Genomic DNA, 12,895 nt, shown 5'->3' on the forward strand with positions numbered 1-12,895 from the left:
CTGTGAATCCCATTTTTTTAATAAGTTTCTTTCTTATTGTGGAGTCATGAACACTGACCTTAACTGAGACTAAACAGAACAACATTTCTTCTGGAATCTTTTGTGACTTCCTGGATGAGTTGTCACTGCGCCCCTGGAGAAATTTTTGCAGGCCAGCCACTCCTGGGAAGATTCACCACTGTTCCAATTGCTCTTCATTGGAGACAATGGCTCTCACTGTGGTTCAGTGGAATCCAATAGCTTTAGAAATTGCTTTGTAACCCTTTCCAGACTGATATTTTGACAACTTTTTTTTTCCCTCATCTCTTCTGGAATTTAATTGTATCGTGGCATAGTGTGCTTGTAGAAACTCTGATGGTGAGGTTGTATATGACTGAGGTTTAGATTTAACAGGTGAGGCTGTAATCAAGCCTGGCTGTGCTCAATCAGCTGAATCTAATTATCAATCAAATTATCAGTTGCTCAATCAACCAATTAACAATTTAATTGATAATTAGATTCAGCTGATTGAACACAGCCAGGCTTGATTACAGCCTGACCTGTTGAATCTAAACCTGCCATATGCAACCTTACCATCAGAGTGAAGTAGTCACCACAGTTTCTACAAGCACACTATGCCACGATACAATTAAATTCCAGAAGAGATGAGAGAAAAAAAGTTTTCAAAATATCGGTCTGTAAAGGGTTACAAAGCTATTTGTAAAGCTCTAGGCCTCCACCAAACCACAGTGAGAGCCATTATCTCCAAATGGAGAACACTTGGAACAGTGGTGAATCTTCCCAGAGGTAGCTGGCCTGCCAAAATTTATACAAGGGCGCAGCAACAACTCATCCAGAAAGTTATAAAAGATTCCAGATGAACCTCTAAAGAACTGCAGGCCTCCTCAGCCTCAACTAAGCTCAGTGCTCATGACTCCACAATAAGAGACTGGGAAAAAATGAGATTCATGGAAGAGTAGCAATGCGGAAACCACTGCTAACCAAGAGAAACATCAATGCTCCTCTCACATTTGCAAAAAAGCACCTGGACGATCGACAAGCCTTTCGGGATAATGTTCTATGCATGGATGAGGCAAAAGTGGAACTTTCTGGAAGACACGGTTCCCATTATGTCCAGTGTAAACATACAGCATTTCACAGTAAGAACACCACACCAGCAGTCAAAAATGGTGCAGAGATGGTTTGCTGCTTCGGAATCTGAATGACATTATCGAAGGAACCATTAATTCTGTTCTGAACCAGAAAATTCTTAAGGGGAAAATCTGGTCATCTGTCAGTGAGCTGAAGCTCAAGCATAATTGGTTTATGTAGCGAGACAATGATCCAAAACACAACGGCAAGTCCACATCTAAATGGCTGAAAAGAAGCTAAATTAAAGTTTTGGAGTGGCCTAGTCAAAGTCCTGACTTGAACCCAACAGAGATGCTGTGGCTGGACCTGAAACAAACAGTCCATGCTCAAAAATCAACCAATTTGTCTGAATTAAAGCAGTTCTGCAAAGAAGAGTGGGCTAAAATTCCTCCACAGCAGTGCAAAAGACTGATATCAAATTATAGGAAGCGTTTGGGTGCAGTTATTATTGCTAAAGTTCGCGCAACCAGTTAAGTTTAAGGGAGCAATTACTTTTTCACATAGGTGATATGAGTGTTTGATAACTTGTTTCATTAAATAAATGAAATTATTTAACAAATGCGTTTTCTGTTTACTCTGGTTCCCTTTGTTTGATATTATTTTTTCTAAAGATATGAAACCATTGAGTGTGACAAATATGCAATAATAGAAGAAATCAAGGGGGGGCAAATATATGCAGTGGTGGAGGTGGAGGCGATGGTGTCGGGGCTGGGGCGAAATCTGCCATTTCCGAGACCGGAACTACTGAACGCTGGCCAGGTGGGAACCTTCTTTTTCATGATCTAAAATCTCGGGGACACAATTAGGCGGCGCTCCCTGCAGTCCCCCCCCTCGCCCCACCCCACCCCCACAGGGTCGAGCCTGCCGCGCGGGACCGCGCTCACACCTTGGACAGCAGGCCGGATTCCGGAGCGCTGGCTTTAATGATGTTCTGGATCTCCTTGAATTTCGGGTGGTCCTTGTCGGCCACCAGCTGGAGGAGCACCGCCTCGCTGGTGGTGACGGTTATTCCGGTTCGGGCCAGTCGCTGGAAGAAAGGCCCGTTAAAACGGAGGGCTGGAAGCGCCCATCCGATCCAGGACTGTGCGCCAATTCAAACTCCTGAACTATTTAATCCGCCAGGTGCACTGTGTTCCTGAAACAATTAAGCTTTCCTTCCTGCTCTGTGCATCCCCCGGGGTCAAGTTTAGGCCTGTCTGTCTCCTAGCAACTGTTTCCCAGGGGCAACCTGGGGTTTCCTGACTCAAACACAACACAAACCCTGTGTGGAATTTTCTCAATCTGGTCATCTTGGTCTAAAGTGTAGTACAGTATCATGGGTAAGGAACTGGGCTTGAAACCTAAAGGTCACAGGTTCGATTCCCAGGTTGGACACTGTCATTATACCCGTGAGCAAAGTACTTGAGCAAAGCAAACCTGCATTGCTTCAGTATATATCCAACTGTATAAATGGATGCAATATAAATGCTATGTAGATTGTTGCGTAAGTCACTCTGAATAAGAACGTCTGCTAAATGCCTGTAATGTCAAGTCTTAATGACACATTACCTAACACTGAATAACCTTGTTTTCCCAAAAATCCATGAAATAACCTGGATAACATGTGAAATGTGAAACACATAGACGTGACGTGGTAAAGCAGCCAGGGGCTACGGGTTTACCTCCAGGGCAAACATCCTGTCCATCATGCTGCGTGACGACGAGGCGTCGGCAACGATGTGAACCTCCAGGCCCCGGCCAATCAGATCCAGGGCCGTCTGCTGGATGCAGACATGAGTCTACAAACCAACGACCAGAGACAGAGAGTTATCCCAGACAGAACTTCATCTTTTAATGAACCCAGTCCTCATTTATATATATATATATATATTTATCTATATTTTCTGATATTTATGAAGTATTAGACATTTTGCTCCTTTGCGCTTATCCCGCTATACCCACTTATCCCTAGGCAGGAACGTGGGAGTTTCTGGAGCCTATCCCAGCATGCATTGGGTGAGAGGCAGGAATACACCCAAGACAGGCTGGAGCACCCAGAGCACCACCGTGTCACCCCCTCCTGTTTCACTTGAACTAAACAACTTGTTTTGCCACCAGATGGCAGTAAAAATCCTTTTTTTAAATTTTTTATTTATTTATTTATTTATTTATTTATTTATTTATTTTTTACTTCTAGCCAGTTCTCTGTGCTGGTAATGAGATCCAGCTACTGAATGCGCTCTTAGGCCTTAAACCGAGATGAGGAGTCAGAGGAACCAGGGTTGTGAGGACCTGAGTGGTCAGTGTAACTATGTAGTTAGATGTCAATGGGGGAGCACTGGAGCCGTCAACAAGAGGAATTCCCAAACCTGAGCCAATCAGAGACATGCAGTGCATGTGAGCATGGAGAGGGGGCAGGGCTGAGGGGTGTCAATCAAACTTACACACTGGGAAGCAGCCAGAAACTGAATATACCACTGCACTTTAATGAATAAAATGTACTGCTTTATCCAGTCTTTAGTCTGGTTTCCAGTTGTATTTGTACACATTTGCTCTAAGGAATAGAGTAAGGTCCACACTGAGACTGCATATGGCCTAAGACTACACTCTGCAGCAGAGTCAACATTAGTTTCACAGGTCAATCTATGCTGGTGGTTCCTTTACCTCCACCCTAAACAGAAGCAGTTCCACCCACTGCACATCCACCCCGAATAAGAGCGGTTTGTCCTACCTGTATCCCAAACAGGAGGAGTTCCTCCTACCTCCACCCCAAACAGGAATGGTTCCTCTCACCTCCACCCCAAACAGGAGCGCTTCCTCCAACCTCCATCCTGAACAGGAGCAGTTCCTCCTATTCCCCCCCACCCCCCACCCCAAAGAGGAGCGGTTCCTCTCACCTCCACCCCGAACAGGAGCGCTTCCTCCAACCTCCATCCTGAACAGGAGCAGTTCCTCCTATTCCCCCCCACCCCACCACCCCAAAGAGGAGCGGTTCCTCTCACCTCCACCCCAAACAGGACGACACTCCGCAGTCCCGGGATCTCCGCCAGGGCGACCTCCACCTCGGGGAGCACCATGGAGAACTTGGTTTTGGGGATCACCAGCTTGGCCCCCGTCAGGTCCATCTCCTGCACCGTGCTCCCCAGGCCCTTGGGGTACTGCTCCGACACAATCACAGGGATCCCCAAAATGCGAGCGCCCTGAAGCTGCCGTCACAGGAGAGAGGGAGAGAGAACCGTAAAACACCGCACACGTTCTCACGCTGAGCCGAGCCGAGCGTCTGAATGCCAGGCGGAGAATTACCCAAAATTTCAGAAAACTACTCGGTGGCTCAGCCTCATTTTAGAGGTGCCTGCCCATCAACGGGGTGTCCACACATCCCAGAGTCCTTACAAGCCCAGGTTCAATAAAGAATAAAGATTTTTTTTTTTTTTTTTTTTTTAAACAAACAAAAGCTTTCACGTTTGAGGCAACCGTCAGGAAATGGTGGAGGGCAACGGTTTAACTGACAGGAAGACTGAGGCGACAGACGATCGGCTGGCTGAGGGGCAGACGAATGGGGGCGGAGCTTCATGGCCACAGCAGGTGCAGTGATTGACAGCAGCAGTGAGCCCCCCCCGTCCTCTCACGTGCACTGCTTGCATTTACGAAAAATTTGAGGACAAACGCTGATGGAACACAGGTCAATCCCAAGCGTAATTTTTCACTGAACAAAAGCTTTGTATACAGCTTGTATAAATAACAGCCTAACAGTAGTATAAACCAGACCAGGTATGTATATTTAACACGTTAACTCTTTAGATACCAGTAGATTTTAAAAACATCTAGCAAAATAAAATATTTTTTTGTAATGAAATTAACATGTATGTAGGGCGACATAGCTCAGGAGGTAAGACCGATTGTCTGGCAGTCGGAGGGTTGCCGGTTCAAACCTCGCCCTGGGCGTGTCGAAGTGTCCTTGAGCAAGACACCTAACCCCTAACGCATCAATTGTAAAGCGCTTTGGATAAAAGCGCTATATAAATGCAGTCCATTTACCATTACCATCCATGTAAATAAAAAACAAGCAAAAAAAAATTCTCACCAGTCTCTGGCCCACACTGATGATGTCACCAAAGTACTTGATGGCAGGTCGGAACCTTTCCTGCATGTCACAGCAGAAGAAGACCGTGGTGGAGGCGGACAGGTTGCCCAGAGTCGTCATCTGCAAAAGGACAGACGCCGTTCTCTACTGCCGCATAAAACACTTACCTACTGTTCTCACCTGAGCAGCTGTGTTCACCTGAGCAGCTGGATGGCTGTTAAGCACACCTGGAATTAGGTATAGTGACTGTGAAGTCAATTTTGCAGTCATAGACATAATATAGTATCGAGCATTTTTTTAAAGTTTGTATTATACCCTGATGAATGTTAGTTGTGTTAAAATGCATTGGCAGCAGCCAATTTGGGATAATTAGAACTTTTAACATTTTCATAGATTATTTTTCATAGCATTATTTTCATCAATATTCTTGGCCCTGTTTACTAATATGAATTTTTTACACCCAATACCTACAGAGAAGGAAGTCTATTTGAATCTGCTGTCTATGCATATCGGTGCATTTACAGTTTAAACGTGGAACTATTTTAGTTGTACTATCAACTATTTTAGTGAGCCAGAAAGTACAAACAAAACTGCACTGGAGGAACAAGTGAACCGGACAACGCAAATAAGACTCCACTGGTGGAACTCAGAATTGCAAAACGTGGGTACTGCCCTTGAACTTGCCGCACGTCAGTAAGATTCGACCGGTGCACAAGAGAAGCACTGCCGTGCGGCTGGAAGTCAAACCGTCACCGCAGTCAGCAGCAGTGTCAAGGGCCAACCTGGCACAAGCCCACTCCACTGCAGATAACGGCACTTAAGCATGGTCTAAAGGGACACTGCTGACAGCTCACTGGAAGTAAGGACAGAATGTCCTGCAATTGATTGATGGGAAAAGGGCGCCTTGGCAGAGGAACAGCGGCTCATCGCTCAAATGCCCCTGTGGAGTCCATCCAAGCGGGCTCATTTACCGTCTTTCCCCAACAACGACAAGCGGCGTCACGGTCGACTTCCCTCTGAATTGCGAAGCAGCCTTGCATGTAGTCCACTAGTGCACACATAATTACTGTACTAACTCCGCCTTCCCGTTCCTGTGTTTCCATTCAGACCGATGTACCAGCAAATCAGAAAATACCCCACCCTCTCGGGATTATAAATGTCCCAATTTGTTAGATCACTAATACTGCCCATTCTGCAACGACGAATGCGTCCACGCGTTCGCGGTTGTCAGGTCTAAATACAAATGAACGTGTTCCTTCACTTCGCAACTACACCCATTTAAGAAATATTGTGCCGTTTAAACCGCATATAAAATGTTTTACCCACAATGACCATCCCATCTTCAGGCACTGATCTATTGCGCGCACTCGCAAGAGCATTCATCATGAATAAACATTGGCCGTTTTACATTAAGCAGTTTATACGAATGCAGTTTTAAATGTCAGGATTATAGGCTAAAATATCATTCATTTTCAAAATAATTAAATACTACAAAAGAACTCGGCAGTGGATAGAGCTGAACTGTAACAAGCCAAATGGTACACCAAGTCTTAAATTCTCAACTACAAAATACAAGCACGCGGGCTATTGTAAACGTTAAACTGAATATGACAAATTGCACAGTAAGTCCACAGAAAGTAACATTCTGCCACTTATAACTTATTGATAAATACTGAATTAACGACAAACGGCAAATCGTTTTTCAATGCAGCTATAATTCTAAAATTATAGGGATATGAAAATCAATTAGGCTAACTATTACTTGATGTAATATAGGCTACGTACATCATCTCAATTTCAACATGTGTTCTATCTTCAATTGACCGGTTATAGCCCACTTCCTGACCAGACGGCTGCGTGGCGTATCCACAGACAAAACACAAATCGCTTAATAACACTGTTTTAGGTATATATAGCCTAGCTACAGTTTTATGAGAACAAGGTGCTAATTTAGACACGATGTCGAAGCCAGGTGAATAGCCAGCATATTAATAAAGACAACGTTCGCAAACTACCACGCCGCTATAGATGTTAAAGTAAGTTAAGTTAGTCTAGTCACCTCACATGCGAAATTCATTCTGGCTAGGTACCTTGCTAGGGAAATTCACATTCATTCAGCACAAGTAGGCTAATTGATCCTTGCAGTTATGTTGCCAGGTAGCTATTGCAGCTAGCATTACAACTGACAGTTAACTTAAAAGGAAGCAATCTTACATCTAATTGCAGAGGTACCAATCGTAGCTTGCATTTCTCAGTTATGACAAATCCCTTGGGCAAATCAATATATTGACCCCACTCGTTCGAGAAGAGCTGGATCACGAACTTTCGGTGGATGTCGATCTGGTATCCGTATATTGACAGAAACTTCTGGATAAGCACTTCGTGCCCCGAACCTAACGGCACAGAGGACGGTCGTGAAAACACAGAAAACGAGAAAAGGACCGGGACGTGATTGTTGTTGCTGTGTGGAACATCCGCCATGATGACTGTTGAGAGCCGGAGTGGGCGGGGAGTCTGCTCGCTCCGTGTCGCGCCGACCTCTCAACCTTCACCCTACTGTAAAACAAAGAAGAAATAGTCACTCATAAATTATGGAGCGACGTAGATGGGTCAATTTCGCAATCAATTTCAAATACAAAATTTCTCCTTGAAAGTGCGAATATCTTGAAATAATTTTGCCTAAAACTAGGCAAAACAGTAAAGTCTAAATTTCTTTGGACTGTGGAAGGAAACCCACGCGGACACGGTGAGAACATTCAAACTCCACACAGAAAGGCCCAGGCCAGGATTCAAACCCTTCTTGTCGTGAGCAACTCTTTGTTTATTTATTTAGTCATATTGTCTCATATTTTCCACCTATGAACTCAGCCAGCTGGTTGAAGTAATTAGTTCTGCCTCCCGCTTGCTGAAGAATTGTGCTAATTAGCAAATCCAGGTGACAGGAACAAAAGAGGAGGACGTTTTACTTCCTGAAAATGGGATTTTCCACCTCAGATGTTGACCTAGGCGAACACTTGGTCAAGTGTAGATCCGTGCTGTGTAAAGCTGCTTAGTGAGAATTCCCTCTATATAAAGCCACGTACAAATAAAATTGAATTTAATGTAAGAGGATTACGGAAAGGTTTGGCCTCTACGAATGCCCCAGCCTTTGCAAACCAGACTGGAATTCTGTTCCAGCACGACCCACCTGGCGAATTCAATCACGTGAGCGCAGCGTGTTCTTCCAATGTCACAGGTAAACTACAGAATTTGCGATCAATTACAATTATGGATATCATTATATTATTGTCTTTTTGATTAGTTACTGTATTCGTTAATAGACGCATTGCCACTGTCCGTCCTTATTGACCTGTTCCTACTTTTGCACAGGTAAGTTCTTAGTGTAATTAGAAAGATTGTCGCGATCATATTCATAGAACCCCCTCAGGGGCGATTAGGAATGTAAAACAAATTCAAACTGGGTGGAATTTCAAAGGCATCCGAGGTCCTGGCAATGAAACATTGGAAGGGAATTCAGAAAAATCATTTCTATTTTTTATTACATTAACATTTTTTTATGATACTCCATATTCACAGAAGCAGAAGGGATATTCACAGAGCAGAAAGTTTAAAAATATAATTCTTAACAGCACTGTTAAAGTTTAAAGAATGGCAAAAATATACAATGTATTGCTTCTTACATGATTTTATACAAGACTGCTGAGATACTTTCTGTGCATGATGAGGAACCCTGAGTTGATCAGTGTAATAGCCGGAAGAGTTTTGACACTTTTTGAAAAATTTTATAAAATGGATCCGTTTCACAAAATGGCGCCAAGAATAGTATTTAATACAAATATCTGCAAGAACTGTACCATGCTACAAAAGAATCCGATCCTTTGGGTCGCTCACACAATATTTACCGGCTCTGAAATTTGAAATCACTGTTTTTCTGACATTCATACAGGTATGACTACACGCAACCACAAACACTGCAAATAAATAAAAAAATTATTTAAAAAAAAAAAAAAAAAAACATTAGCTGCATTACTGATTTTCAGTGAACATTACTTCAGGTTAAAAATGGTAGTCCGCAAGAATGCTAACAATGATGTGTGCTGTTGTAGTAGGCCTATACACGATTTTCCAGAATATTCCATAATGCTATACGCTACACCTACATCACGTGTGTGTTCCCAGTCTGCTCCATGCTTAATTCCCTTTCTTTTCCCAGTTTGTGTTTTGTATGTGCGTGTGCTTGCGTGTGTGTGTGCACATATGTGCACAAGTACGTGTGAGTGTATGTGCGCATGCATGTGTGTGCGTATATGCCTGTGCGCGCACATACATGCATATATGAGCGTGTGCGTGCGTGTATGTGCGTGTGTGCACATATGTGCGTGCGTACGTGTGTGCGTGCGCGATATCATCAGTTATCATCTATGCAATTGCCACCCAGGGTACGGGAGGGTTCAGTCAATTAGGGGTCTGTGCTTCATTGCTCTCTAGCGACCTCCGCTGGTCAACTGGGCACCCGTTTTACGCCAAAGGCACGTCTGAAAGGTCTTCCTCCGACTCCACTCTGTGAGAGCTTAGCTGTTGTCTGTGGTGTGAAAATAAGTGCATATATGTTATGTTCAGCTCCACCTTGAGCACCAGATGTATTTATTTTTTGTAACATTAAAATAAAAAAAGTATTTTGTTCAAGCTAAACGACTGTATTTTCATTCGATTGGTCAAGTTAAATCAAAGTACACTCCTTCACAGAAATAATTAAAATACATTACTGCATTACTAATGTACAATCAATTTCAACATCACACATTCTAAATGACGTATTACATCATAAATGTTAAAGGAACGTACAAATTACCAGAGGAAAAAGTAGCACTTTACACAGTGTAAACCATTAAACACACAAATTGATCCATATTAGAGGCTGGCAGCAACAAGCTTCAATGATGTCGAGGAAACCTTTGACAGGGTAGAAAGCACATCTGCTGATTCTTCAGTGGAAAAGCCCTTCGCACGTTCCTCTCAGTCTTCTGCCACTAGCTCACAGAGTAAACGTTTCACTTTAAATCACGATTCACAGTAAACCACGCTGGAAATGACGGCACAATCACGGTGACCAGGGGAATCTCCGAGGCCTTCGAACTGTTCCACCATGTGTATAATTTTTACTTTCATTTTTATTTTATTTTATTTTATTTTTTTTTTATGCTGTACATTTGGCTGATATCGGCCAAAGTAGGAGCCAACTGAAGTTTTTCCACAACCAGATCCCTTTCATAAATGGAATATGCTGCCTTAAGGCAGAGCGTCAAGCTACTGCAACGCTGTAGAAATTCAGATTATTGCCACGTTTACATATTGCAACGCATACATTTTTTTAATTAAAAAAAAAAAAAAACAGCGCTGTGAAATATATTAATCATTATGTGAGCTTATAGTTACACTCCACATATTTACATCCCAGGTGAAAAAAGTAGCACACTCAGCACACTCGAAGCACAATTATATAAAATAATTATATTTAAAAATGTTCATTATACTTTGAGTATTCTGTACAATTTTTTTTTCACATGGGACGTGGCAGTGTGATGCCTTTCACTGAGGGGGGTCCCGTGGAACACCGGGTGCCACGTTGGCTGAGGAGGTAGAGCTCAGGAGGTTGTCGGTTCGATGCCCAGCAGGAAGCGCTGCACATTTGGGCGCCCTGGAGAGTTCAAGGACGCTGATGTCTGATCAGAACGAGCACAGCCGTCACGCGTGGATGGCTGCAGTCTCTCCCCCCTGCCCCGACTCAGCCATTCGATCTCCCGACGTTTGATTGAGGCTGACGCGTGTCACTGCGCCCCCGTCCACAACCTCTCTCTCTCTCATTCATTATTCAGCTGCGCCGCCTGTCCCAAACTCTCACAATGAGGGGCTCCTTCATTATTCAAAGAGAGGGGCTGATTATGAGCAGTATTTCCATTGTTAACCCCCCCTCCCCCCCCCAAAACGCATACAGTGACACTGTAAATGAGCTGAAGGCGATCTGGAGCACCTCCTTTGTAACGGAGCGACCCGATCCCCTGTCCCAGGCGCAGCCGCGCCTCCGCTCGCGCCCCTCACAGCTTGCGCAGCCCGGACACGATGTCCCCGTACAGGCCGTCGTCCAGCGGGACGTAGCGCTGCTCTCCGCCGTCCAGGAAGTAGAGCGGGTCGGATATGGCCGACGGGTCGAATCCGCTCTCCACCAGCCGGAATTTCTGATGCTTCAAGGTTCCGGTCGTTTCCATGAATTCCTGGAACGTAAAAAATAATAAATATATTTATTCAAGAGAAACACATGGTCAATGCGCACTCCTGTTACTCATGTTGACAATGCCTTGGTCGGCAATGGCACCGTTCAGGGTGGACCAGACAGTGCTGATGATCGTATAGTCTACCAGAACCTTTAATGCTTAGAACTAGCTGAACCTATGCAGACTAAGCAGACTTAATGCAGAACCCTTTAATGCTCAGAACCCTTTAAGTCAGAACCTTAATGCTAGAACCCTTTAATGCTTAGAACCCTTTAATGCCAGAACCCTTTAATGCACAGAACCTTTAATGCTCGACCCTTTAACTTGACCTTTATGCTAGAACCCTTTAATGCACAGAACCCTTTAATACGACCTTAAGACGACCTTTAATGCCAGAACCTTTAATGCTCAGAACCCTTTAATAGAACCCTTAATCACAGAACCCTTTAATGCACGAACCTTTATGCACAGAACCCTTTAATGCTCAGAACCCTTTAATGTACAGAACCCTTTAATGCTCAGAACCCTTTAATGCACAGAACCCTTTAATGCACAGAACCCTTTAATGCACAGAACCCTTTAATGCACAGAACCCTTTAATGCTTAGAACCCTTTAATGCACAGAACCCTTTAATGCTCAGAACCCTTTAATGCACAGAACCCTTTAATGCTCAGAACCCTTTAATGCTTAGAACCCTTTAATGCTTAGAACCCTTTAATGCTCAGAACCCTTTAATGCACAGAACCCTTTAATGCGTAGAACCCTAATGCGAGACCTTGTAACTCTTTAAAAGTGCCTGTCAGAATGAATGCATTGGAAATACATCTGAGATAAAGCAATAAAGTAAATGCACCCTTCCTGTGTTTATGTGGAAATGGACTCATTAAAAATGGGCTGTTTCCGCAACTTACCTGAATCCGGATGAACAGTGGGCGAGCGTAGCCAGGTAAGTGGCGGACCACGTGGTCGAACAGCTTCTTCCCGTCGAACTCACAGCTGGGCCTGATGATGATGGCGGCCATCCCGGCTCTGCCCTCGCTCCCTGCAAACACAGTCGCACTCGTCACACTGACTGTCCATTGGATAAAAACACAACGGAAGCAGGGCCCGATGTGTGCGAGCTATGTGTATCCATGACGACTGTTTGACGGACACAAAGCCAGCCATTTTGAGTTTGGAAAAGGAGAGGAGTGAAGAACAGAAGCGTGCGCACTTACCTGGGACCTCCACCCCGTAAACGTTGACCTCCTGAATGAAGTCCACGAGCCCCAGAATTTCTGCCACTTCCGTCGTTGCCACATTTTCCCCCTTCCACCTGAAACAGGCACGTCACGACAGTCAAGTTTAAAACTGAATTTATTATTAACCTTCGTTTATACAGGGTAGGTTGACCGCGCACACACACTGCTACACACACATGGATACCCA

At 44.2% G+C, this 12,895-nt stretch overlaps 2 protein-coding genes across 2 annotated transcripts in view; both read right to left on the reverse strand.

The window, feature by feature from the left end:
* Positions 1–354: 354 nt before the first annotated feature.
* Positions 355–8,086, reverse strand: isoc1 (isochorismatase domain containing 1). The gene is made up of 6 exons (XM_064308776.1): positions 7,932–8,086; positions 7,409–7,750; positions 5,195–5,314; positions 4,113–4,316; positions 2,793–2,909; positions 355–2,158 (listed from the first exon to the last, which is right to left on the reverse strand). The coding sequence occupies exons 2-6, from the start codon at positions 7,673–7,675 to the stop codon at positions 2,012–2,014; spliced, it is 855 nt and encodes a 284-aa protein (XP_064164846.1). The 5' UTR covers positions 7,676–7,750; positions 7,932–8,086; the 3' UTR covers positions 355–2,011.
* A 1,107-nt stretch (positions 8,087–9,193) lies between these two features.
* slc27a6 (solute carrier family 27 member 6) overlaps positions 9,194–12,895 on the reverse strand; it is a 28,515-nt gene continuing 24,813 nt past the window's right edge. The window contains exons 8-10 of the mRNA XM_064308775.1: positions 12,685–12,782; positions 12,379–12,509; positions 9,194–11,466 (exon numbers count right to left, since the gene is read on the reverse strand). Coding sequence (XP_064164845.1) covers positions 11,290–11,466; positions 12,379–12,509; positions 12,685–12,782 — 406 coding nt within the window. The 3' untranslated portion in view covers positions 9,194–11,289. The remainder of the gene's footprint in view (positions 11,467–12,378; positions 12,510–12,684; positions 12,783–12,895) is intronic.

The sequence above is a fragment of the Anguilla rostrata genome, chromosome 14 (genome assembly GCF_018555375.3).
Source record: "Anguilla rostrata isolate EN2019 chromosome 14, ASM1855537v3, whole genome shotgun sequence".
NCBI classification, from domain to species: domain Eukaryota; kingdom Metazoa; phylum Chordata; class Actinopteri; order Anguilliformes; family Anguillidae; genus Anguilla; species Anguilla rostrata.

Coding starts and splice junctions, on each gene's coding strand:
- isoc1 (XM_064308776.1), bottom strand. CDS start 7,675: ATGGCGGATGTTCCACACAGCAACAACAATCACGTCCCGGTCCTTTTC. Junction 2,910..4,112: donor TCGTCCTGTTTGGGGTGGAG/GTGAGAGGAACC, acceptor GTTGGTTTGTAG/ACTCATGTCTGCATCCAGCA. Junction 2,159..2,792: donor ACAGGATGTTTGCCCTGGAG/GTAAACCCGTAG, acceptor CCTTTCTTCCAG/CGACTGGCCCGAACCGGAAT.